Genomic DNA, 25,891 nt, shown 5'->3' with positions numbered 1-25,891 from the left:
GTGGTTGTTTTTCCGGATCGTGTGAGTGGGCCAGTTCGGTTGAGGACTCAGGAAGAGCCAGGTCCACGCAATACAAGAACACTCCGGGACCGCTGGAGGCACGCATGGACTGCCGGATGGAAGGGCTGTGGTAAAGAGGGTGCACGACTTCGTCGTAAACCTGATCCAGCAAGCTTTAAGATGAGTGCATTTCAATCCAAGTAGAGAAACCTCCACCACTGTGATATCTCGCGATTCTCCAGTGACTTGGGTTCGTGTTGCTGCTCGCAGTGACGCCGAGACGAAGAGCAGCGAGTGGAGTGCTTGGGAAGGCGGATGTAATTAGCTTTCCTCGACTTCTTGTTACTAATTGTTGCATTCTACGTGTTACAATTTGTTAAGTTCTACCAGCGGTAATTTTTCTTGCCTGGTGGCCGCTAACGTCCCTGCCACCTGCCCTGGGGGTTAGTGTATGTAACGGCAGTATAACGTTTCCTCGCCTTGCCGCTGCTGTCCGGTAAGGCGTGTAGTTTTGACAGCTTTCTTGATTGTAGGCGCGTTGGTGATTCTTCTACTCTGGTGGTAGCGATTCCTTTCTCGTTCTGGGCGCTCTAAACACAGTATTCTGGGGACGCAATGCAGACCGCCGGTTCCGGCTTTGGCTTATTGTTCCATCGTTGCATTTGGTTTATCGGACGTCAGTTAGCTTCAGCAAGATTATCATTAGTCATTCGTTAGACTGCCACTAGTCTGAGTTACCACCTTGTGAAGTGAATTCAACTCTTGGCTGCCTATCTCATCTCTCGCGAAAGTGTTTCTTGCCCGACCTTCTCAGAGGTCAATCCCTGGCCACCGTCTGTGGCCCCTTATTTCTTGTAAGACGTGTGTGTTCTAAAAGGAGGTCTGATGTCCAGTAGTTCAGTGTAACGCTCCTTCAGCTCACGCCTTCTGCGGGTATAATCTGCCTCAGTACCCTTTAAGGGACTTATGTGCTGGTCCTTGTGTTTTATTATTGTATTATTTATTACAATACCTTGTAATGCCCACATATATGTCTCGTTGATAGTTCTGGTCGCCTTCTGGAATAAATCTGGCAGTGTAGGGTTCGGTCTATGTTAAGGGTTGTGTTACAAAGTGTACCTTTCACCCGTTTGGTGATCAGTTGCTTGTTTTTTTTTTTTTTAATTAACCTTTGCTATTGTATTTGCTGTTTTAACAGCAAGTTTCTAAATTTTTTTTATATTATTGCCGTTTCTGGAGTGTAAGGCCTTCATCCGTGATTGTGGTCATTTGCCTTAAAATTCTAAATTGGTATTTGTATTTTAGCAGCAAGCCTTAAAACCTTATTTACTGCCATTCTTGGCGTTTGAAGCCTTCTGCTGCGTTTGTGGCTACTTGCCTTTAATATTTCAATACCTGTAATTTGTAAGTTGCAGCGAGTTCTAAACAACTCTTAATTTATTGCAATTCCTGGGGTGTAAGGCCTTCTACCCAGATCACAGTGGCTTGCTTTTAAAACATTATCTGCTGTATCTGTATTTGATGGTGATTTTATGAATTGTCAGTCACGGAAAACACTATTATTTACACAGTTGTTTATTCCTTCATTGATAACGCGTGGTATTTTTTCTTTATTGTTGAGTCTGGAATTACTGGTTTAAAATAAATTGTGTGTGACTGTAAAAGGCAACCAATAGTAACTGATTACGGCCCCGTCCACAATCGTAACCGAATCCTGCATTCCCTTCACTACCAGGTTTCACGTTTATTTTTAGAAGTTATTTTCTTTAGACAACCAGTTTTGGCATCTCATTAATGCCATCTTCAGGCCCCTGCGTGTTAAAATTGAGTATACGTGTGGTACATATCAAGGTATACCACAGCAGAGGTTATAAAAAATGAAGTTTAGTAACAAAAGTCCTTCGGAATTGCAAAATGTAATATGCAGCGTTAAAAAGAGTACCTGTGCACATAAAGCACAACGAAGCAGACTATGTAAATATACTGGTTTGCATCGAAGCTAGCTTTTTTTGACATCACAGATTTATAACGGAACATACGAAACATTACAAAAAAAAAAAAATAGATGTTATGTAAAATCGGAAGCACAACGAATAAAGCTTGTCTAGTGTTTTTTTCCTTTTTCTATCCTTTTCATTTCTTTCTTTTTATTTTTTAGACATATATTTTTATTTTTATGTAAAAAAGCCCTTCATAATTATTATAGGTGAGAAACACCCTAGTTCTTAGAAAAACCTATCCTCATTTAAATTAATACGTCGCGATATAACCTATGGAGTACATAATAGTGTGCATATATATCGCCCAAATATTATCACCATTAGTGATATATCAGAAGCAGTAACCGCAGCATCAGAAAACGCAACCAGAGGCAAAACCCAACGGCTGACAAATTACTAAAAGAATACCGGTAAGCAAAGAATTTGCGAGGAATACTTATAAAATACCTGGAGGACATAATGTTATATACCAAATAAAAAAATAAAGAGATATGGCTTCGTGTCCCTTAAACAGTAATTAAACGGCGACAAATACTAGGTTGGAATATAAAGGATCCCAGATACAGTGTTAACCAAGGGGAGTTCTCTAAGAATATCAATTGACTGTGTGATTATTATTCCACTGGGAGTATAAGGTATCGTGCTACCGCCCATTTATAAAATGACGAAACTCATCTAAATAGGAACTGACAATAGCATGGTGCATCGCAAAAGATAACGAGCTAAGACCAACAAGACATCAAAGTACAAGCTCGCTAATTAACGGACACGCTGGCGCAAAATGGAGCACATTTGTGAGCGAGAAAGGAGTAATGAAATGAGCTCACACTCTAAACTAGTCATGGAATTGTACAACACTAAATCAAAGCCTTCTAAGTGATGAGGAAAACCAAATCGATAAAACAACCAATGTAGCAGCACAAGCCTACATATGCCAGGGGTCTCGAGACACACCGTGAAACTTGTGACTCACAACAGTAGCACATAACGTACTCAAAACTCACAGCTATCATCAGGTCCTTAAAAATCATTAAATTCACTTACGTGTTAAGAACATCATTAAATTCTCCATACGGTTTATGGTGAAGTAAAGGTCATAAAGCCACAGCTATACTAAAGCAACCAATAAGCAACTCAAGAGATGCAATCAACAAACACCGAATACCCCATATGTGACCTGTGGAATATGTCAATTTGGGTCTAAAAATGTGATTGACTAAAAATGCTACATGGTATGCAAACGAACTGTTTAGTACAAATCAAATTATAAGGTAACAGCAACAACCTCGCCGTCCTAAATCTCAAAGAGACATCACTGTCGTAAGGAAAATCGCAACTTAGATGCGTTGAAACGCGTACGTTTCATGGGCAGCGATGGCGAGCCACAGAATCTCTGACCAGAGAGCATGTAGTTAGTGCAGTTGCGCTCGACTCGCAGTAGCGAGCAGTCAGTCTGTCAGTAGTGGTAGCCCAGTGCAGTTGCGAGCTAGTGGTTGCGAGTAGCGCGTCGGAGATGACGCAGTCGCGGTCTAGATGCGAGAGAGTTTAGTTGTGTGTGAGGAGTCGGCGGGCGTCGACATCGCACTCTGGTCATGATTCAGGACGAGGTATATTTTTATTAAAGAACGTATTCAAGCAGCATTGCGCTCATCAGATAATCTAATGTATATTTATTGTAATTAACTTTCAAGAATCGCCCCAATAATAATTTTGATTTCAAAGCAATTTTTAACAAAAAAAAATCATTTGATTCCCTTGCATTTCCTTAAAGAAAATTTTCAGTTAAATTCAAAAAAAATTATTATTGCGATGCATTTCCTCCAAGCCGTGGCCAACCAAAAGAGCAGAAATTTGACATGCAGTTATACTAAGGTAAGAAATTAATTCTGATTTTTGCACAGGGCCAAAGACCGACATTTCGGTTTAATTGAGTTTTGATTATCACTGTACTTTCATTGTCATGGGATTATCTTTCATTATTTTATGGGACCTTATACTTGGGTCAGATTGCTAGTTTTCATTTAATTGTCTTTGTCATCAAATTTATCTGGGGAGCTTACACTTGGCTCTAGGTCCATTTGCATTTAAAATATTAACATTAAATTTTTGTGGGGAGGTTACAGCGTATAAGCTTACAAAAGATCAAAACATGGCCAATAATGAAAACGTGCTACATACTAGTAGTATAGAGCGTTATAAAGCGAGATTCGGAGAGCTGCAGAGACATCAAAGGTCTGTAAGAGATTCCAGTACTCATAAAAGCCATCTACCCTACTTCACAGTTAGACAGACCAGTGCATTAGAATAACATAACATATACTTGCTATGAAACGAAGACAGGAAAACTAGAGACGGAAAAAAGCGTAAAATATCGGTAACACATTGGTCAAAGAATCAGAACCCGAGTCAAAAAGAAAGTACACAAATACAGGTATGCCAATATAACACCTATGATCAAAGAAACACAACAAAATAACGAAACAGTAAAAACTGCAGCGCCCTGTCGAACGTTAAGTCAGCCAAGGACAGCTATTACATAACAAGCACCTGTGTGAAACAAAGTACCCTTAGACTACTGGTATGAACACCCAACCTACTAGAATCTCAGGTCAGGTACTCTTCAAAATAGAGTGTCCTGTATTTCTAAACCACACCATACTATAGTGGTCCAAGTACACAATAAAAGAAACGCTATTGTTGCCGAATTATTATTGAAATCAAATGATCAAAAGTAAACGATCATTAAACAATGGGCAAAACCTACGACTTACACGATAAAAGTGAAAGAGGACAAAGATGACCTAACTTTAATTCCTCAGCCATCACACAAATCCTTTTGACAGAAACTACACAATCGATATTATCATGTGAACATTTCCAAATAAAACATCTTAGTGAGGAGAAGTGTACAGTCATAAGATATGTGCTATTCTTGACACTATTCACAATAAAACCAGTGGGTAAGCTACATCTGTAAAAATACAGTAACCCCTCTACAATAACACCGTTGTCACGTAACACTTAAAAATGAAATCGTCCCCTGCGCCATGAAATGTACGATCATAAGATAAATAAGATACCCCAACTTAATTGCAATACACCAGTGGTGAAACAGGTACAGAGTTATTAAAATAATCACTCTACACAGTAGGCCATACCAACAACTGCCACAGAGCAAGCATTTACTCACCTAGAATCAGATACATCGAAGCATGTATAACTGGAACTATCAGTATCTGGATTCCGTGAATTCTGAAACGAAAGCACAGACAGTCAAGCCTGAAGTAACGACTCAAGATGAACATCGAACCCATACAATCTACAGGCAAGTTTACTTTTGTGGAGTGTCTACGTTGAAGACTTACCAACAACAGAGTACGCCTGCTGTCCGAAAAAGTGGTTAAAGATAGTACAACAGAGTCTAAGGATAGAAGATAACAGTCGTTGGCATAGATTAGTACGTTGTATCATCATGACGGGGTAGAATCAAACACAACTTAAAGTTGTCAGTATCCAGACTTTTGTGTCTGCACAGATAGTGTATGAATGAGTGCAAACTTAGCTTACCATTTAGCGCGCAAATGGACAAAACATCTGAACTGTCTTCTCAAGCCCAGGGTGTTAAACAGATAGTCTAAATAAATATGAAACTGGCGATGTATGGGAGCTAGTATTAGGTGTGGATCGTAACAAAATCATTAGAAATGCGGCTGTCACTTAACCGGAATGCATGAATTAATAAAAGTGAAAGTTTTGGATCTATTCTAGAAAGACAAAACAGCTATTCCCCTTTTTATTCTACATATAATTCATCAACTGTGCTTTCAGTGGTCAAGTGATACACAACAATCATGTTCAATTACTTTTGACACTCAATAAGAAAATATTTAACTCTTGGACATATTGAACTGACGATTGTAAATCGTTATCTCTACATACGCAAAAAATTTATTACAGGAAAGAGTGATAAAAATCATCAGCTCATTTACATCTACAGTGTCGTAGATGGTCAATGCACTGAGTTGGTGGAGAATAAATTTACTTTTTGAACCAATGAAAAACTCTCATGTGCTCAATGTGAGGCTAGGTTAATATCCAAGCTTTTGATGTTCAGTGGTCGAAGTGTATGCAAGCTGGAGTGAGCAAAATCTCGATTCAACATTTACTGTGGCCTAATGCACAATGGTACCTTACCAAGAGGCATCCGCAATAGCGTTGTCTCCATGCTGGATCTGAAATGCTAATTCCCTGTTCTGGCCTTGACTGGCCTGCCTTCCGTATAGCGTTAATCTTTCCCTAGACGAAATAATGGCTATTGCACATTCGCTAGGGGTTGGAGCGATGTGCACAATTTCTTTGCCTGCCAAACCTGCCGCAGGAATAATTAACTACCTGTTTGCTATCTGTCCACACTTCACAGCAAGCAAAGCTCTAAACGATCTCGTTATTTTCCACACACTTGAGCGGTCCGCTGCGGGATGGGAGAGATATCTAGCCATATTTGTTCTCAAAATACTTTTATATAATGGGGATCTCCCCACCGTGTCACGTCTGCATCGCCCAGTACACTTCAGCCAATCACCGTCATGCTAAAGGTGAATTTTATTTTTCTTGTTGGGTTGCAGCCTAGCCCTGTTAATGCTGTGCAGCCCACTTTCCATCCGTCCTGGCTGTATTTACGTTAAAGGGAATAATGTATTGTTCTGGCATTATACTTTTCTGCGCTGAAACTCGTTCTCTTGTTAACTGGGATTTTCTGATGCCATTAACCACCTGCTCGGTTCGTCTCCAAAATGCATTTCACTTTAACTTGTTTATTGCCCCTGTCCATATAATGGTAGATATTGTTTTGTTAGTTTTCGGTACGTGAGATTACTGCAATTGCCTGTTGTTGACATAATATAATTATTTTTTCTGATGATCTCGTACTGTATCGTGCTGTCATTATGGATCAAGCTCATGTAAGGTCCATAAAATCCATGCCGTCCTTTCCAAATTAATTTTGTGCTGCTGTGATGAATGGTTGAGGCCTTGTTCATTGCAGTGGAAAATAATAAATTCAATTAATTTTAATCATTGTCCAGCTACTTGTCTATCTTATGCTAGATGATGTCATTTTAACATTATTTTTTGATTTTTTATATTTTTTTATATTTAGATGATTATTATGTGGCTTTACAGGCCTTTATAGCAGTTATTTGACTAATCTTACAACATTTTTCTCTCTAGCACTTGTGGTTAAATTCTACGTATTTAAATGGTTCATCCACCCTTTAGATTCTCTCTTTACAATAACTTCAGGCACTCCACAGTTCTCAAACATTCATGATACTGATGACTGTGAAAGATGAGTGAAGTTAAGGAATCATTTCCTTCTCTTGGCTATTCGCAACACGTAAATGCTACATCAATATTACAATTTATCCTCATAAACAGACATGTATTTACTTAAGTGACATTATATATGTAAAATAGTTAATATTTTAGCATATTTTTATACACATTAACACGAACTTGACTTTATTTATCATTACAAACACGTTTCAAAAAATCTTTTTTTTTTTTTTTTTGTCATCAGTCTACTGACTGGTTTGATGCGGCCCGCCATGAATTCCTTTCCTGTGCTAACCTCTTCATCTCAGAGTAGCACTTGTAACCTACATCCTCAATTATTTGCTTGACGTATTCCAATCTCTGTCTTCCTCTACAGTTTTTGCCCTCTACAGCTCCCTCTAGTACCATGGAAGGTCATTCCCTCATGTCTTAGAAGATGTCCTATCATCCTGTCCCATCTCCTTATCATTGTTTTCCACATATTCCTTTCCTCTCCGATTCTGCGTAGAACTTCCTCATTCCTTACCTTATCAGTCCACCTAATTTTCAACATTCGTCTATAGCACCACATCTCAAGTGCTTCGACTCTCTTCTGTTCCGGTTTTCCCACAGTCCATGTTTCACTACCATACAATGCTGTACTCCAGACGTACATCCTCAGAAATTTCTTCCTCAAATTAAGGCCGGTATTTGATATTAGTAGACTTCTCTTGGCCAGAAATGCCTTTTTTGCCATAGCGAGTCTGCTTTTGATGTCCTCCTTACTCCATCCGTCATTGGTTATTTTACTGCCTAGGTAGCAGAATTCCTTAACTTCATTGACTTCGTGACCATCAATCCTGATGTTAAGTTTCTCGCTGTTCTCATTTCTACTACTTCTCATTACCTTCGTCTTTCTCCGATTTACTCTCAGACCATACTGTGTACTCATTAGACTGTTCATTCCGTTCAGCATATCATTTAATTCTTCTCCACTTTCACTCAGGATAGCAATGTCATCAGCGAATCGTATCATTGATATCCTTTCACCTTGTATTTTAATTCCACTCCTGAACCTTTCTTTTATTTCCATGATTGCTTCCTCGATGTACAGATTGAAGAGTAGGGGCGAAAGGCTACAGCCTTGTCTTACACCCTTCTTAATACGAGCACTTCGTTCTTGATCATCCACTCTTATTATTCCCTTTTGGTTGTTGTACATATTGTATATGACCCGTCTCTCCCTATAGCTTACCCCTACTTTTTTCAGAATCTCGAACAGCTTGCACCATTTTATATGGTCGAACGCTTTTTCCAGGTCGACAAATCCTATGAAAGTGTCTTGATTTTTCTTTAGCCTTGCTTCCATTATTAGCCATAACGTCAGAATTGCCTCTTTCGTCCCTTTACTTTTCCTAAAGCCAAACTGATCGTCACCTAGCGCATTCTCAATTTTCTTTTCCATTCTTCTGTATATTATTCTTGTAAGCAGCTTCGATGCATGAGCTATTAAGCTGATTGTGCGATAATTCTCGCACTTGTCAGCTCTTGCCGTCTTCAGAATTGTGTGGATGATGCTTTTCCGAAAGTCAGATGGTATGTCGCCAGACTCATATATTCTACACACCAACGTGAATAGTCGTTTTGTTGCCACTTCCCCCAATGATTTTAGAAATTGTGATGGAATGTTATCTATCCCTTCTGCCTTATTTGACCGTAAGTCCTCCAAAGCTCTTTTAAATTCCGATTCTAATACTGGATCCCCTATCTCTTCTAAATCGACTGCTGTTTCTTCTTCTATTAGATCAGACAAATCTTCACCCTCATAGAGGCTTTCAATGTATTCTTTCCACCTATCTGCTCTCTCCTCTGCATTTAACAGTGGAATTCCCGTTGCACTCTTAAAGTTACCACCGTTGCTTTTAATGTCACCAAAGGTTGTTTTGACTTTCCTGTATGCTGAATCTGTCCTTCCGACAATCATATCTTTTTCAATGTCTTCACATTTTTCCTGCAGCCATTTCGTCTTAGCTTCCCTGCACTTCCTATTTATTTCATTCCTCAGCGACTTGTATTTCTGTATTCCTGATTTTCCCGGAACATGTTTGTACTTCCTCCTTTCATCAATCAACTGAAGTATTTCTTCTGTTACCCATGGTTTCTTAGCAGCTACCTTCTTTGTACGTATGTTTTCCTTCCCAAAATCTACAATACACAAATTCTTATTAACATATCTTTATATTGAATGGACATTTACAAATTTTACATGAAATACAAAATATAAAACATGGTAAATTTATGAATACACTTAAACAATTTACAAATCGAATTATAGAACACAAATGAAACACATAAAGTACTAATTCTCAGTGGTACAGGTGTGACTGAATATTTACAGTCATCTCAACTCCTTGTCAAAGTGATTATCTTTTGCACTCTTTAAAATATTACAATGAATTTGTCACATGCATCACTTACTTTCTTCACGCACCTTACACGTTAAGCTTGGTGGTTGATGCTGATAGTCAGTCATAGACTCTGCGTGATGCTGATGAAGATTATTGACATTTACAATTCTGGGTGTTTGATCACGAATGCCATTACATGGTCAATTCCATGTTGTGTTGTTGTGACGACAAACTGCTCGTCCAAGGCAATGCCATGATGTGACAACATAGGTGACATAGTAGTCCTTTATTGGTGTAGTTGCCACTGAGGTAGATGAGAGTAGCCCCTCAAAGGTTACTGCATTTTGATGTCCTCATTATGCGATCTCTGTTTGATGGTTTGACCACCTTTGATTGGATTGACAGTTAGGATGAAATAACTGCTACGGTTTTGTTGAATATTGCTTTCTGTGGATTCTGCCAAATCTCCTACTAGTTTAAGGTATAGGATTCAGAAAGAAATGTTGCTGTCTTCTGCCCTCTTCTGGGGACTCTTTCTTCTCTTCGTTACTTGCTGTGACTACATGTCTTCTTTCATGGAACTTGCAACTGCTCGGGCACAAGGATACGATATGTTATTAAGTGAACGTTATTCAGAAGTTTCCTGGCAGATTAAAACTGTGTGCCCGACCGAGACTCGAACTCGGGACCTTTGCCTTTCGCGGGCAAGTGCTCTACCAAACTGAGCTACCGAAGCACGACTCACGCCCGGTACTCACAGCTTTACTTCAGCCAGTACCTCGTCTCATACCTTCCAAACTTTACAGAAGCTCTCCTGTGAACCTTGCAGAACTAGCACTCCTGAAAGAAAGGATATTGCGGAGACATGGCTTAGCCACAGCCTGGGGGATGTTTCCAGAAAGAGATTTTCACTCTGCAGCGGAGTGTGCGCTGATATGAAACTTCCTGGCAGATTAAAACTGTGTGTGCCCGACCGAGACTCGAATTCGGGACCTTTGCCTTTCGCGGGCAAGTGCTCTACCAACTGAGCTACCGGTAGCTCAGTTGGTAGAGCACTTGCCCGCGAAAGGCAAAGGTCCCGAGTTCGAGTCTCGGTCGGGCACACACAGTTTTAATCTGCCAGGAAGTTTCATATCAGCGCACACTCCACTGCAGAGTGAAAATCTCATTCTGTTATTCAGAAGGATTACTAGTAATGTTGTTATGAGATGGAGCTTTTACCAACAGTTTGCTATTGATAGTTGCTTCTATTGTGCGTCGCACTAATGGGGTCACTTCACCTTCCTCTCAGGTGTGCGTCCTTTGTCTCTCGCTGTTGCTGGGTTTTACCATCCTCTTGCGATTGGGGCGAGGCGTAGGACAATGTTCTTCAAAATACACCTGGCTCGGTCTCCACACTAATGTAAAGCTTGAGTCAGTAAATTCCTTACACTGGTCTCCGGTTTGCCGCTGATGCCATATTGTGCAATTGTGCAAACTCTCACACTCAGACCATAGCCTCTTATCGGCCTTCCACTTCTGTTGTCATCTTGGATTCCTTCCACACATGATTGTAGTGACGTTGTTTCATTTGTTTACAATGACTTTTGCTTAATGCTACTACTTACAAGTTTCTTTATCTAAATTTACAATGAGGTTTTCATTTGAAAATTTACATGAATAATACAATGAATATTTAAGTGTTTTTTCAGCACTTTAGAGAAGAATTATCATTTACACTTTAAGTTACTTTATTTTATAACAGTTCCTTTACTTCTTGAATGAGCATGGATTGATGATATGTAGATTAGTTAATTAGTATATCATGCAATTAGTTTGCTTTTATTTTTTGCCGGCCGCGGTGGTCTAGCGGTTCTGGCGCTGCAGTCCGGAACCGCAGGCCTGCTACGGTCGCAGGTTCGAATCCTGCCTCGGGCATGGGTGTGTGTGATGTCATTAGGTTAGTTAGGTTTAAGTAGTTCTAAGTTCTAAGGGACTTATGACCTAAGATGTTGAGTCCCATAGTGCTCAGAGCCATTTTTTATTTTTTCTAATCTACTTTGATTATTTAAATGATTAGTATTATTGCGCCTATATTTGAATATTGACATGTCTGTAACACGTCCTGTCTGCATCTTGAGATCTGCTGCTACCTGAAACACATCTACATTCTTTTACTGTATCATCTGTGATCCATTTATATTTTTGTTTTCGTTGCTAATTGCCGTATGATCACTGCAAGAATTCCTATCTAATGCGTCTGTGGAACAGCACATTATTCTTCAGCAAATAATGCTGACGAATGTCAACCAAGTTCTTGTCTTTCCACTTATGTTTGACCCTTGACGCCTCTGGATCTTTGTTCTGTTCGAATAAGTCATTGTCACCATTTCAGCGGTTGAATAACGGCTCTGATTTCGCCGTTAACCCACTCCCACTATCTACTATTGTATTAACGACAATACCCTTGACTGTTACACAAAGTATCGGACTTACCTCCGAAGTACTCTCGTCTTCAACTTCCTCCATTAATATGTCCTCAGTTACTTCGTAATTTAACTGATGTAGGTGTGTTTTTTCTGTCACAACTGGATGTTTATGGGCATCCATAGCTGCGTCTTTTTCCATCAACATTTGATGGTCTTCATCGAGAGTTTGGGGAGAAGTACTCCCCTTTTTAAATTGTCCACCTGTAGTCTCGCTGCTTCTAGATCAGCTTCTAAAGTAACCAATCTAGATTTTAAATCCTCATTTTCACACTTTGCTACCTCCTTTAAGTTTATCTCCTCGTCACACATCTCTGTAATCGTGTTTAATTTGGATTTTAGAGCGTGGCAAGTATTTTTTAAGCGTGACAGTGCTTCACACTTAGATTCCGGGGAGTCGTCAGATTCTACGTTAAGGGGCTCCGGAAAGGCTCAAAATCATGAAAAGTTCAATTTTTACTTTTTTGCGTTTTCTGAATCTGCAGACTATTACCTTTTAATAGATATATAATTTATTCAATTCCGAAGACTACAACTATTTTTAAATTTTTTTTGAAATGTGTTCTACATGGGCGTGACCCACTGTGGCGCTGTTAAACTGCTGTCAAATGGTGTTATTATTAACGTCCGTGTTCATCAGGTACATTTTAGTGATGTGAGATAAAGTATGTGTTGTGGCTCACCTGTGATGATTCAATATATATCGCTGGTGTGATTGTCGATTGTTTCATGTTTATTTACTCTGTCGTTATCTCGAAAATATTCGTAATTAATTCTGTTTCTTGAGTCTCTGTTTTGTTGAAGTATAATATTGAGTAAAAGTAAAGTTATTAGAATTCCTCTGAAGGCTTTTAAGAAAAGGAGAAATGTTGGAAATCCAAAGGTATGTGTTATTACTGTAAACAATAAAGACGATGAAAATCCCCAACATAGCTTGTGTCCCAAAGAAGAAGACAGTTGGTGTAAATATAACAAAGGATTGCTAACTGGTGAAGTGTACACTCATAAGCATAGTCTGCCTCATGCAATAATGGAGGTGATAAAACCTATTTTCAGAGACTTAGCAGCACCTGAACTGTTGAAAAAGTGTATTCACGGAAAAACTCAAAACCCCAATGAAAGTGTAAATAGTGTTATATGTTCGAGAATCCCCAAGACTGTATTTGTTGGAATAGAAACACTTCACTTTGGTGTGTATGATGCTGTTGCGACTTTCAATGATTGCAACATTGTAAGGTGCAAGGTATTTAGAAAATGGGAATGAAGATAGGCTCTAACATGGTACGAGCGATGCTTGCTTTAGCCAAGGCACGCCTTCGGGCTGCAGTCTAGAAATACAAGCAAGACTAAACAGGAGGAGGAACAAGAGGAAGCTGGAGGAGAAGTTTGCAGAGGATGAAGATAATCCATCCTATGGACCTGGAATGCACTAAAAAGTTAATCCAATCTTTGTCGCTCGATTCCCAAAACTTTTATTTTCTCATACTAATTACATGTTTTCTAAGGATCTTTCAAACATATTTGTTTCAAACTTTCAGTAAATGTTACACAGTACCTTCTGCATAATTTAACACAGCCTTTTTCCAAAAAACTGTATATTTTTGAATATATAAATAAAAAATTGCAATAAAAATGTTGTGAATTTTCATTACAATTGAAAAAAAATCATCTTTAATAACTGAACTAAAATTTTGTAAAATCCCTGTGTTAAGTTGTAGCCCATATTCCAATAAATAATCTGTAAAAAGTTCAACTTCCTACCTCAAATACTTTGTGAGGAAAGATGTAATTTATAAGCGTTATTTTAACATTGCAAGTATAGGGCGTTCCGGAGCCCCTTAAGTGAGTCTCTACTCGCATCCTGACTCAACTCGTAATCATATTTGTTATCTGCCACTGAGAGTTGAAGATTTAAATTTTCATCTGTGTCGCCATTAATTATGACGCTGCTTTCTGTGTCTGGTGTGATGATTACGTAGTCTCGGTAATACTTCCGTACTGTGTCCTCGTACGTGCCAAAATTGTATACCTTTGAATCTGATTTATCAGACTGTTCACATACTTTATTATCTGGTTCGTTTTCCGATCCGGATGGGATATTGTCCCTGTCATTTTCCTCTCAATTATCGAATTGTTCTTCCCGATATTGTTCGATTCCTGCTATCCACAACGCCTCAGACTCTTTCTGCTTTTCTTCCAAAGTTATGTGGAAGGATTTTAATAGGTCTTGTAGCTTGTCGAACTTTTGATCAGATGAACTTATCCGTGCTTCCCTATTTTTTCTATGACCTGTATTAGCCGTATTTTGTCGGTTAATCCTATCGTCTTGATCAATCGTAGCGTTACAGGTTACAGTAGGATATGTTTTATCCTGCTGAAAATCATTTTTCGTCTGTGCAGAAGCAAACATCTGCACCATATACATTAATGCTTCGTCATAATCAAATGGTTCATTCTAGACTCCTGGAAATGGAAAAAAGAACATATTGACACCGGTGTGTCAGACCCACCATACTTGCTCCGGACACTGCGAGAGGGCTGTACAAGCAATGATCAGACGCACGGTACAGCGGACACACCAGGAACCGCGGTGTTGGCCGTCGAATGGCGCTAGCTGCGCAGCATTTGTGCACCGCCGCCGTCAGTGTCAGCCAGTTTGCCGTGGCATACGGAGCTCCATCGCAGTCTTTAACACTGGTAGCATGCCGCGACAGCGTGGACGTGAACCGTATGTGCAGTTGACGGACTTTGAGCGAGGGCGTATAGTGGGCATGCGGGAGGCCGGGTGGACGTACCGCCGAATTGCTCAACACGTGGGGCGTGAGGTCTCCACAGTACATCGATGTTGTCGCCAGTGGTCGGCGGAAGGTGCACGTGCCCGTCGACCTGGGACCGGACCGCAGCGACGCACGGATGCACGCCAAGACCGTAGGATCCTACGCAGTGCCGTAGGGGACCGCACCGCCACTTCCCAGCAAATTAGGGACACTGTTGCTCCTGGGGTATCGGCGAGGACCATTCGCAACCGTCTCCATGAAGCTGGGCTACGGTCCCGCACACCGTTAGGCCGTCTTCCGCTCACGCCCCAACATCGTGCAGCCCGCCTCCAGTGGTGTCGCGACAGGCGTGAATGGAGGGACGAATGGAGACGTGTCGTCTTCAGCGATGAGAGTCGCTTCTGCCTTGGTGCCAATGATGGTCGTATGCGTGTTTGGCGCCGTGCAGGTGAGCGCCACAATCAGGACTGCATACGACCGAGGCACACAGAACCAACACCCGGCATCATGGTGTGGGGAGCGATCTCCTACACTGGCCGTACACCACTGGTGATCGTCGAGGGGACACTGAATAGTGCACGGTACATCCAAACCGTCATCGGACCCATCGTTCTACCATTCCTAGACCGGCAAGGGAACTTGCTGTTCCAACAGGACAATGCACGTCCGCATGTATCCCGTGCCACCCAACGTGCTCTAGAAGGTGTAAGTCAACTACCCTGGCCAGCAAGATCTCCGGATCTGTCCCCCATTGAGCATGTTTGGGACTGGATGAAGCGTCGTCTCACGCGGTCTGCACGTCCAGCACGAACGCTGGTCCAACTGAGGCGCCAGGTGGAAATGGCATGGCAAGCCGTTCCACAGGACTACATCCAGCATCTCTACGATCGTCTCCATGGGAGAATAGCAGCCTGCATTGCTGCGAAAGGTGGATATACACTGTACTAGTGCCGACATTGTGCATGCTCTGTTGCCTGTGTCTATGTGCCTGTGGTTCTGTCAGTGTGATCATGTGATGTATCTGACCCCAGGAATGTGTCAATAAAGTTTCCCCTTCCTGGGACAATGAATTCACGGTGTCCTTATTTCAATTTCCAGGAGTGTAGGTAATGCTGGGAGTTCACCCTCATCGTCAGTGTCAATCCAACCTATCTCGTCCCAACACTTCAGTTGTGACTTCCTCCCTATTCGTAGTATCCGTGCGGATACCTTTGATAATCTTTCTGTCGTTCCTGTTCTCAATTCCAACTCTTGTACGTCACACCTTAACCTGCTTATTGCTGCGGCGCCTTGTCATCCGTTACTGCAGAAAGTGTATTATCTGCTCGAACTCCTGCAATACCTAACGTCAGTCAATACTCACGCTGCACCGGATTTGGTGGTCTTCATTCAACCTCCATCTGTGGTTATTTTCTCCGGTAATTACCCGAAGCATTTGCTTGTGGCTGCGTTCTCGCACTACCTCCCCATCTGCTTTCTCTCCATGGACCTGGACATCGCTGATTACAATCAGTATGTGGTTATCTCGAGTTCTCCACTTTCCATTCCTGTTTTCGTCTATATTCCGCCTGTTCCAACCACTATTAAAATCATGTTCATTATGCTGTGGACTAGCGTTTCCACTACTCCCATTTCCGTAATTATTCCCATTTCATCCAGAATTCAATCACAATACCGGCCTACCATCGCTACCATTATTGTTATTTTTCTTACTATTACGTGTTATTTCAAAATTATTCAGACCTGAATCGCGACGTCTTTGAGAGTCGTTTTCATAAATGAATTCTATTTCTCTCAAAACACCTTTGAAATTTTTTACATTATTGCCCCCACGTCCTATCAAGGTTTGTTGATACTTCATTGACAGTTTAGTTTTGCATATTTGGATCAATTCTTCGTCGCTATCTGGGTTATCTAAGTATTGGTTCCTTTTAGACATATTCTCAAAGAATTTGACTGCTATTTTCTCACTCGAATTTTCAAATGAGACGTTTTGTAATAAGACATATTTTATTCTCACCTGATCCTCAGGCGACCAATATCTTGCTATAAAGGCAGCTCTAAACGAATCATACGAATCTCAAGTTTCTGCTATCTTCCGCATTGTTTCAGCAACACTTCCCTCCATATGTGCGCAAATGAAATTTATGTTTCAATGGCTAATGTGTCGGTATTCCTACTTTAAATTGGTCAATAAATGTGTGAGGATGGAGAATATTTGCATCTTCCTTATAGTGCTGATATTTCCGCACTGTAAGAAAGTGGTTATCATCAAAACCTCTCGCTTCTCTCTGTGATGTAACTTCTGCGTTTTGAAGACTGGAATTCTGCCCTTGGTTTGCGTCAGATCTACGCAAACGTGTGTAACTTGACCCTTTCTGTGACATTTGTGCCGTCGAATCACTTGCAGATCTCACTGAGTAATATGTGTGCATAAAGCCCTCTACCGGGTCTGTTTTTTGACGTGTAAGCAATTCTGGCTCTTTAGACGCCGTACTGTAACCCGTCGGTATTCGTCCTACAGGTTGTTGCGTTGCGTAACGCGTCTCTGTGGTTTGATCAGCGTATGTCACGCTTTGTGCTTGACGTACTGAATCTTGCTGCAAACCACGTTCTTGTATTCCAGATTGATCTGTTGTTATTTCTTCATCAAGTGGTTGCAAACCAAACTGTTCCCTACGGTTACTGTGACGTTCTGGCATACGCTGGTCTGGACTAATTTCCGATTCGCGGTTTGCGATTTCGGATTGGCATCCACATGTGCATTTCCGTCTTACGTGACACGTAATTTCGAGTACCCTTTCTGTCGTATTATCGGCAACTGTTGATTCTGCAGTCTTCACAATAGTATCTACCGACAGTAAAGTGGATTCTGTCGTCGTCTGCGACATAAGGTAGTCATAATCAAATTTTCTGCTTGTAATGGTGAAACAGCAAGACTATATGTTAATTTATATCCATGACAGCCTATGTCTCCTACTGTACACAAGATTTTTGTATAGCCAAACTGTCATTGACCATGCCCTCTTACCCATTGTCAATTTATCAGAAGAAGCAGCTGAGGCCCGCAATAAGCATTTTCATCTGGCCAGACAAACTTTCGAGAGGAAATTCTCACGTAAAGAATTCAATCCGGTCATGACAAACAGGCTAATAGTGACATGTAACATATATGAGACCGACGGCAAAGTAAACTAGCAAAGCTCTCAAGCGATGGACAGCTTAGGTAGGTTCCTCACTCTGAAAATGGTGAAGAGGAGAAGTTCCCCTAGAACTTAGAACTACTTAAACCTAACTAACCTACGGACATCACACACATCCATGCCCGAGGCAGGATTCGAACCTGCGACCGTAGCGGCCGCGTGGTTCCACACTGTAGCGAGTAGAACCGCTCGGCCACCCCTCCGGCTTTCAAGTATGTTCTGAAGGGTCTCACAGTACAGAACATACCAAGCACTAATTTTGGCCATCCACGGGCAAGTGCTGGATGTTTTCTGAGACACGGATCTTTGTGAGCATTAGGGAAGACTGAATATCATTTGGAGTGGCTGCTTGACTATTGTACTAGGTAGCATACTCGAGAAGTACGTCTCTCGGATTTGCAAGAAGACTGCCGTGGAACTTTGTAACACCATAGCTCTAAGCTCTACTGATTTATTTTGCTTTTGTTTCATTTAATATTACATCGTTAAGCTTCTGTAAATGTGTTTGTTTGAATCGATAACATAAAATTGTATACTCCTTTCTTTGTACAAACTTTGATATCATGGTTTGGTTCAATGCAAAGTAGTGTATCTGCAATTTATATTCTTTGTCCCATTTGGAGGGAACAAAACTTGCTGTATATAATTGTAATTTTGTGTGAATAATTTTTTGTAGAAATGTCTGTATGTGCAAATGTTCTGTTTTATTTAATGTATTTGGTTACTGTTATGTAAATTGCTGATCCTCACTTAGGGCTCTTAGGATTCTGTGTATAAGAGGTGTAGTGGTTCCCCTTGGGAACGGAACTGTGTAGCGCGCGCAAATTGTGGTTGGCCTAGGTAGGAAAGGTGGAACTGATAGTCAGTCGGGGACGAGCTACCAGTCGGAGATGAGCTACGAGTCTGTGCACTGGCATTTAAAAGACGCATATGGTGCTGGTTCCGAGAGAGGCTTTTCCTGTTACTTTCCAAGGCCTCGGATGGATGGATAAATAGCTGGAACTATTCTGGAATTTGTATCTATCATCGCCACCAAGAAATGACAAGAATCCAGCAATTCTGCCTGCTATTCCACCTACCAACATGCAGTTGCCACCACATTGCGCAATCATTGCAACGTAATACTATAATGATGTACGGTGAAGGATCAGCTTAATGGATGTGCTAATGTGCTGAAATATAAGGTAATTTATATCTGAATTTATATACCTACCTTGACTTTTCTCCTCATCATAACACCTCTCAGGGTCCTCTCCGTTTGAACTAAAGTAATCACCGAGTGTCCCTACTGAAAGAACTTTTATGACCAATGTTATGCTAATTAATGCCTCTTGAACTTAGTAAAAAGAAAGTTAAAGTTAATGTGGCAAGAGAGTGAGTTAAAGTAAATGTTGTTTACTGAAAATAATTTTCTTATTAAAACTGCTTATTAAAGTGCTGTTGCCAACTGCAAAATTAAAAGTTCTTAAGACTGAGGCTTCTAAAGTTTTGCTTAGCTAATGATCACCTTGATATCTGTAGTAAATTCTATAAGATGAGCCAGTTTCTTACAATTTTGTTAACATTGTGTTTCGATGTAGTAAAAGTGGAAAACTGCATAGTAGGAAATTATATGTTCATAATTACTAAGTGTTTGTCTCTCTTGAATGCATATTAACAGTAGAAAGACCACTCAGTTTGTGTAAGCCATGAAAGTGATAGTGTTTTTCTGTACCTGTTATAATTTTGCAAATAGTTTGTGCTGCTCCAACTGTTAGTTTCACTCTCATCGTAAACATATGAGTGTGTCAGAGTTCATTGCACTCGCTTGTGGTCAAGTATAGGTTGTGTTTACCCATTAGAGTTACTAATAACTATTTTCTTGAACGATAATGTTAATCATTCTCTTGCCTAGTTAGGCTGGCGACCGTTTTCTTTATCAATTAAACAGTGCAGATAGGCAATATTTTGTTTATCACCGTTTAATTATTTACGTAATTCTGACTTTCACTTCCGATAAGCCACCCCCATTAGGAATAACACGGTCAACACAACAAAAATTCCTCTCAGAGGGTAACACTACTCTGTTGCTTTATACCATAATTACTATAGCAAAATAATTCTGTTTTACAAACTGACTCCTACTTTAAGGTTATGGTATAGCAGTAGCAGACAGGGAGTGTTATAACTTGATCTGCTGTTTGTTGCTACAGAAGTCACAGAAGTACTCAGCCGCCATCATTGGCGCTAGTAATTTGGTGAGCATACAATGCATAGACTGTGTGAACAGTTATTTGAACTTATCCTCTGTGCTACAGGGATCTTTATACACTGAAGAGGCAAGGAAACTGGTACAACTGCCTAATATCGTGTAGGGCCCACACGAGCACGCAAAGGTGCCGCAACACGACGTGGCATGGACTCGACTAATGTCTGAAGCAGTGTTGGAGGGAAATGACAACATGAATCCTGCAGGGCTGTCCATAAATCCGTGAGAGTACAAGTCGGTGGAGATCTTTTCTAAACAGCACGTTTCAAGGCATCCCAGATATGCACAACTGTGTTCATGTCTGGGGAGTTTGGTAGCCAGCGGAAGTGTTTAAACTCAGAGGAGTGTTCCTGGATCCACTCTGTAGCAATTCTGGACGTGTGTGGTGTCGCATTGTCCTGCTGGAATTGCCAAAGTCCGTCGGAATGCACAATGGACATGAATGGATGCAGGTGATCATACAGGATGCTTACGTACGTGTCACCTGTCAGAGTCGTATCTAAACGTATCAGGGTCCCATATCACTCCAACTGCACACGCCCCACACCATTACAGAGCCTCCGTCTGCTGGCATGCAGGCAACATGTTTCCAGTCATCAACAGTCCAATGTCGGTGTTCACGGGCCCCGGTGAGGCGTAAAGCTTTGTGTCGTGCAGTCATCAAGGGTACACGAGTAGGCCTTCGGCTTCGAAAGTCCGTATCGATGATGTTTCGTTGACTGGTTCGCACGCTGACACTTGATGATGGCCCAGCACTGAAATCTGCAGCAATTAGCGGAAGGGTTGCACTTTTGTCATATTGAATGATTCTCTACAGTCGTCGTTGGTCCCGATATTGCAGGTTCTTTTTCCGGCTGCAGCGATGTCGGAGATTTGCGTTTTATCCCATGCCTGATATTCACGGTACAGTCGTGAAATGGTCGTACGGAAAAATCCCCACTTCATCGCTACCTCGGAGATGCCGTGTACCATCGCTCGTGCGCCGACTGTAACACCACGTTCAAACTCACTTAAATCTTGATAACGTGGCATTGTAGCAGCAGTAAACGATCTAACAACTGCGACAGACATTTGTCTTATATAGGCATTGCTGAGTGCAGCGTTGTATTCTGCCTGTTTACATTTCTCTGTATTTGAATACTGCATGCCTATGCCAGTTTCTTCGGTGCTTCAGTGTATTACGTTTTAGATTTGAGCTAAGCCCGTTTTTTATTCAAAGACATTACAGGTTCCAATTTTACAGTGTTACATTTTAAACGTTTCTGTCTTTGTATGCCACAGTAATTCCTATCTATCGGCTTGAGCCCGTTTTGCAATTTATGAATGTTACTTGTGCTCGCCTTTTGTAATTTATTTTTGCATTCAGGTTTACTTTTACTGCTTGCTGTTTCAACGGAAACCTTGTTGTCGTTTTTGTATAAATTTCATTTATACATTTTTATAGAACTAGCATGAGTCATGTAGATCTAACTTAAATTGTGTACTCTTTGAGGCTTATACTTCACATTACCTTGTAATTGTACATTGGTTGTTTCGATTTACTGGGCGTTACGTGTTGGCCAAATGTTAATGATGATTAATGCATTTTTCTTCGGAACATGAGTAAACTGAAATCTCTTATGTCTATTTTACTGTGTCCTGGACCCATCTTAGGCCTTCAATATCATTGACCTGAGTAAAATTGTCCTCTGCGATGAGTCCTGCTTCGAACTGAGCCCCGATGACAGCGAAGATGTGTTTGGAGACGCGCGGGATACCGGTGGAATACCAAACTGACTGTCGCGCGTCATGTAGCTCCACAACCAGGACTGATGGTCATGGGTTCCCATGCTTTTTATAGCAGGGCCTCTTTGGTTGTCATCCGCGGCACCTTTACAGCGCTGAAGAACGTCGACGATGTTCTACGGTCCGTTTTGTTGCCCTTCATGGCAAGCCATCCTGGGCTTACATTTCTGCAAGATAATGCCTTTCGACACAAGGCGAGAGATTCTACAGCTTGTCTTCGTGCTTGCCAAACTCTACCTTGGCGAGAAAGGTCGCTGAAACTCTGTCCAACTTAGAATGTTTGGTACATTAAGGGCAGGGCCCTCCAACTAGCTCGGGATTTCGACTATCTAACGCAACATCTGGACAGAATTTGGCACGACATCCCTCAGGAGGACATACAACACTGTCAGTCAATGCCGAGGCAAAGAACTGCTTGCATAAGGGTCATCGATTTATTGGCTTATGAAGCTCTTTCTTTAGAATAAATCATCCAGTTTTTATGCAATTGTAATCATTTGTCTGTACATGTACATCTACCTATTTTCTTACTGATAATTCCTTCGGGTATTCCGATTTGGGTAACTTACATTCTAAAGATAGATACATCTGTGTATGTAACAGTAATTCCCGTCTATCGGTTTTGAGTCTGGTTCCCTGTGTTCTCTTTCAGTTGGATCCAAATGACTCAAGCTAGTTCTGTAACAGAATGTACTCGTGCATATAAAATTTAAACAATAACGCCCACAAAGTTTCCACTGGAACAGAAAGTAGCAAAACTAATTCTGAGTGCAAAACTTAATTAAAAGATGAGCAAAAGTAACATTTATTTGTTTTCGTTTTCACTTCTACCAATGACTTTAGAATTCTAATGGAATGTTATCTGTCCCTTCTCTCTTATTCGATCGTAAGTCTTTCGAAGCTCTTGTAACTTCTGATTCTAGTACTGGATTCCCTATCTCTTGTATGTCGACTACTGTTTATTTTCCTGCCACATCAGACAAATTTTCCCTTATATAGGCCTTCATGTACTTTTTTCACCTATCTGCTCTCTCCTCTGCATTTAACAGGGGAATTCCCGTTGCACTCTTAATGCTACCGCCCTTGGTTTTAATTTTACGAAAGGTTGCTTTGACTTTTCTATACGCTGAGGAGTGCTTTAGACAATCATATTTTCTTTTTTGATTTCTTTGCAGTTTCCTGCAGCCATTTAGCCTTAGATTCCCTGCACTTCCTAATTTATTTCATTCCTCAGAGACTTGTATTTCTGTACTCCTGAGTTTTCTAGAACTTTTTTATACTTCCTTCTTTCTTCGATCAACTGAAGTATTTCTTGTGTTACCCATGGTTTTATGATTTCGGGATCTATAACTATGATGTAATTTAACTGAAATCTTGCCGCCTCTCCCGGGGCTTTCCAAGTGTATCTCCTCTTCTTGTGATTCGTGAGTAGAATATTAATAGCTGAAATTTACTGCAAAACTAAATTAGTCTGCCGGCCGGAGTGGCCGTGCGGTTCTAGGCGCTACAGTCTGGAGCCGCGTGACCGCTACGGTCGCAGGTTCGAATCCTGCCTCGGGCATCGATGTGTGTGATGTCCTTAGGTTAGTTAGGTTTAAGTAGTTCTAAGTTTTGGGGGACTGATGACCACAGCAGTTAAGTCCCATAGTACTCAGAGCCATTTGAACCATTTTTGAACCAGTTAGTCTTTTTTTCTCATTCCGAATACCAATCCCATATTCTTCCATAAACCTCTCTTTTGCTTCTTCCCCCACAACCGTATACGAATCCCACACGACTCTTAGATTTTCATCTCCTTTTACGTACTGAATTTACCCGCTGAATATCCTCATATACTTTAACTATCTCTTCATTTTCGGCGTTCGACGTCGGCGTGTATACTTCAGTATTGTCGTCGGTGTTGGTTTTCAGTCGATTCCGATGAGAACAACCCTGTCACTGAACTATACACAGTAATTCAATTTCTGCCCTACTTTCCTAATCATAACGAATCCTACTCCCGTTATACCATTTTCCGCTGCTGTTGATATTACCCTATGGTCATCTGACCAGAAATTCTTGTTTTCTTTCCATTTCACTTCACTGACGCCCACTACATCTACATTGAGCCTTAGCGTTACCCTCTTCGTGTTTTCTAGTTTCCCTCCAAGTTCAAACTTCTGACATTCCACGCCCCGACTCGTAGAACGTTAGCCTTTCGTTCGATATTCAGTCTTTTTCTAATGGTCATCTCCCCCTTGGCAGCCCCTGCTGGAGATCGGAATGCGGGACTAGCCTGGAATTTTTTGTCGATGAAGATATCATCATGACATTTTTTCAATTGCAGGTTACATGTCCTGTCGATCACTGCTGATTCTTCCTCCTTTAGGGGCAGTTTCCCACACCAAGGGAGAAAGAGTGCCCTGAACTTCTGTCCACTCCTACGCCCTCTTTGACAGGGCCATTGGGAGGATGAGGGTGATTTCTTATGCCGTAAGTCTTCGATCGTCATTGCTGATTATTTTTATTCAACATGTAAATGGTGGCGGGGTTCGAACGCGGGACCGAGGTGGTCGTGATTGGTACTCGAAAACACTGCACCCAGACCACATGTGCAATCGTTTTTGTAAAAGGGTATCTTCATCTTGGTGAGTCGTGTCAGTGGGATGATTGCTTCAATACTGATGGCGATTTTGCCTGATTGGCGTACCGATTCTGGATTGTAGGGCCTTCAGGTGGAAATTTTTGTATCGCTCTTTACAATAAACAGTTTATTTACTTTTTTTATCTGCCTCGTTTCATTTGACTGCCCCTTACTGTAAATGGAAGGTAATCACAGAACTTTGGAGGAATGATAAGAGCGAAGGGCGAAGTATACAGAAAGGCATTTAAGTGTTGCAGACGTCCGTCGTCACGCAGATCACCACCTGCTGTTTGCGTCACCCCCGTTAACTCATCTTCATTCGGCGCCTGTGGGAGTAAATCGATGCGTGCGTTCGGCCCCGCCCTTTTGGTGCTTCCCCTTCTCCGACGTTTCCGAAGCTAAAAAAGTTCCTTTTCGGCACCGGGAACTTTAACTGGTTTCCTTAAGTCCCATAAGGTGACTGCCTTGATAGACCCTTAAGCAATGGATAAGTTTATGGCCCATAATTAATCAGTTTTGCGTCTCTGACGAAAAGGCAGGATGATAAAATTCGATATTTCATCTTTCTTCAAAGCCTCTCAGAAAAGAATTGGTCATTACGGACGAAGGAGTGTTCCAGGAAGCGGCAACAACAGTGTGTTTACAACACTCATGTTATATCCGACGTAAACCTGCCAAAGAATCAGCTGGTTCCACAATGAATTTTCGCTCTGCAGCGGAGTGTGCTCTGATTTGAAACTTCCAGGCAGATTCAAAGTGTGTGCCGGACGGGGAATCCAAGCCGGGAGTTTTGCTTTCGCGGGCGAGTGCTCCACCGATGACCTATCCAAGCACATTTTATGGCGTCACATGTTTAAAGACATTTCCCCCTTTCTTTTTGTTCAAAGTCCTCAATATTGCAACTAAAATGAAGTTAAATAATAATTAATATGTGAAATATTTATTGTTTGTATAAACAGGAGCGACTGTCATCGTACTACGATCACTTAAATAAAAGAACAAGGACAAAGATACTCACGTGTACTCTGTTGTAAAAGGAACAAACAACGACGAAATCGGCCATTCCATT

At 41.2% G+C, this 25,891-nt stretch overlaps 1 protein-coding gene across 1 annotated transcript in view; it reads right to left on the bottom strand.

Annotated features, from left to right (window-relative positions):
• Positions 1-12,310, bottom strand: part of LOC126195714 (uncharacterized) — a 586,112-nt gene extending 573,802 nt beyond the window's left edge. Inside the window, exon 1 of the mRNA XM_049934342.1 lies at positions 12,197-12,310. Coding sequence (XP_049790299.1) covers positions 12,197-12,310 — 114 coding nt within the window. The remainder of the gene's footprint in view (positions 1-12,196) is intronic.
• Positions 12,311-25,891: the final 13,581 nt, after the last annotated feature.

The sequence above is a fragment of the Schistocerca nitens genome, chromosome 7, assembly GCF_023898315.1.
Source record: "Schistocerca nitens isolate TAMUIC-IGC-003100 chromosome 7, iqSchNite1.1, whole genome shotgun sequence".
Classification (NCBI taxonomy): Eukaryota; Metazoa; Arthropoda; class Insecta; order Orthoptera; family Acrididae; genus Schistocerca; species Schistocerca nitens.
The sequence above is the reverse complement of the archived record's forward strand: the minus strand, read 5'-3'. Positions and strand labels throughout refer to the sequence as shown.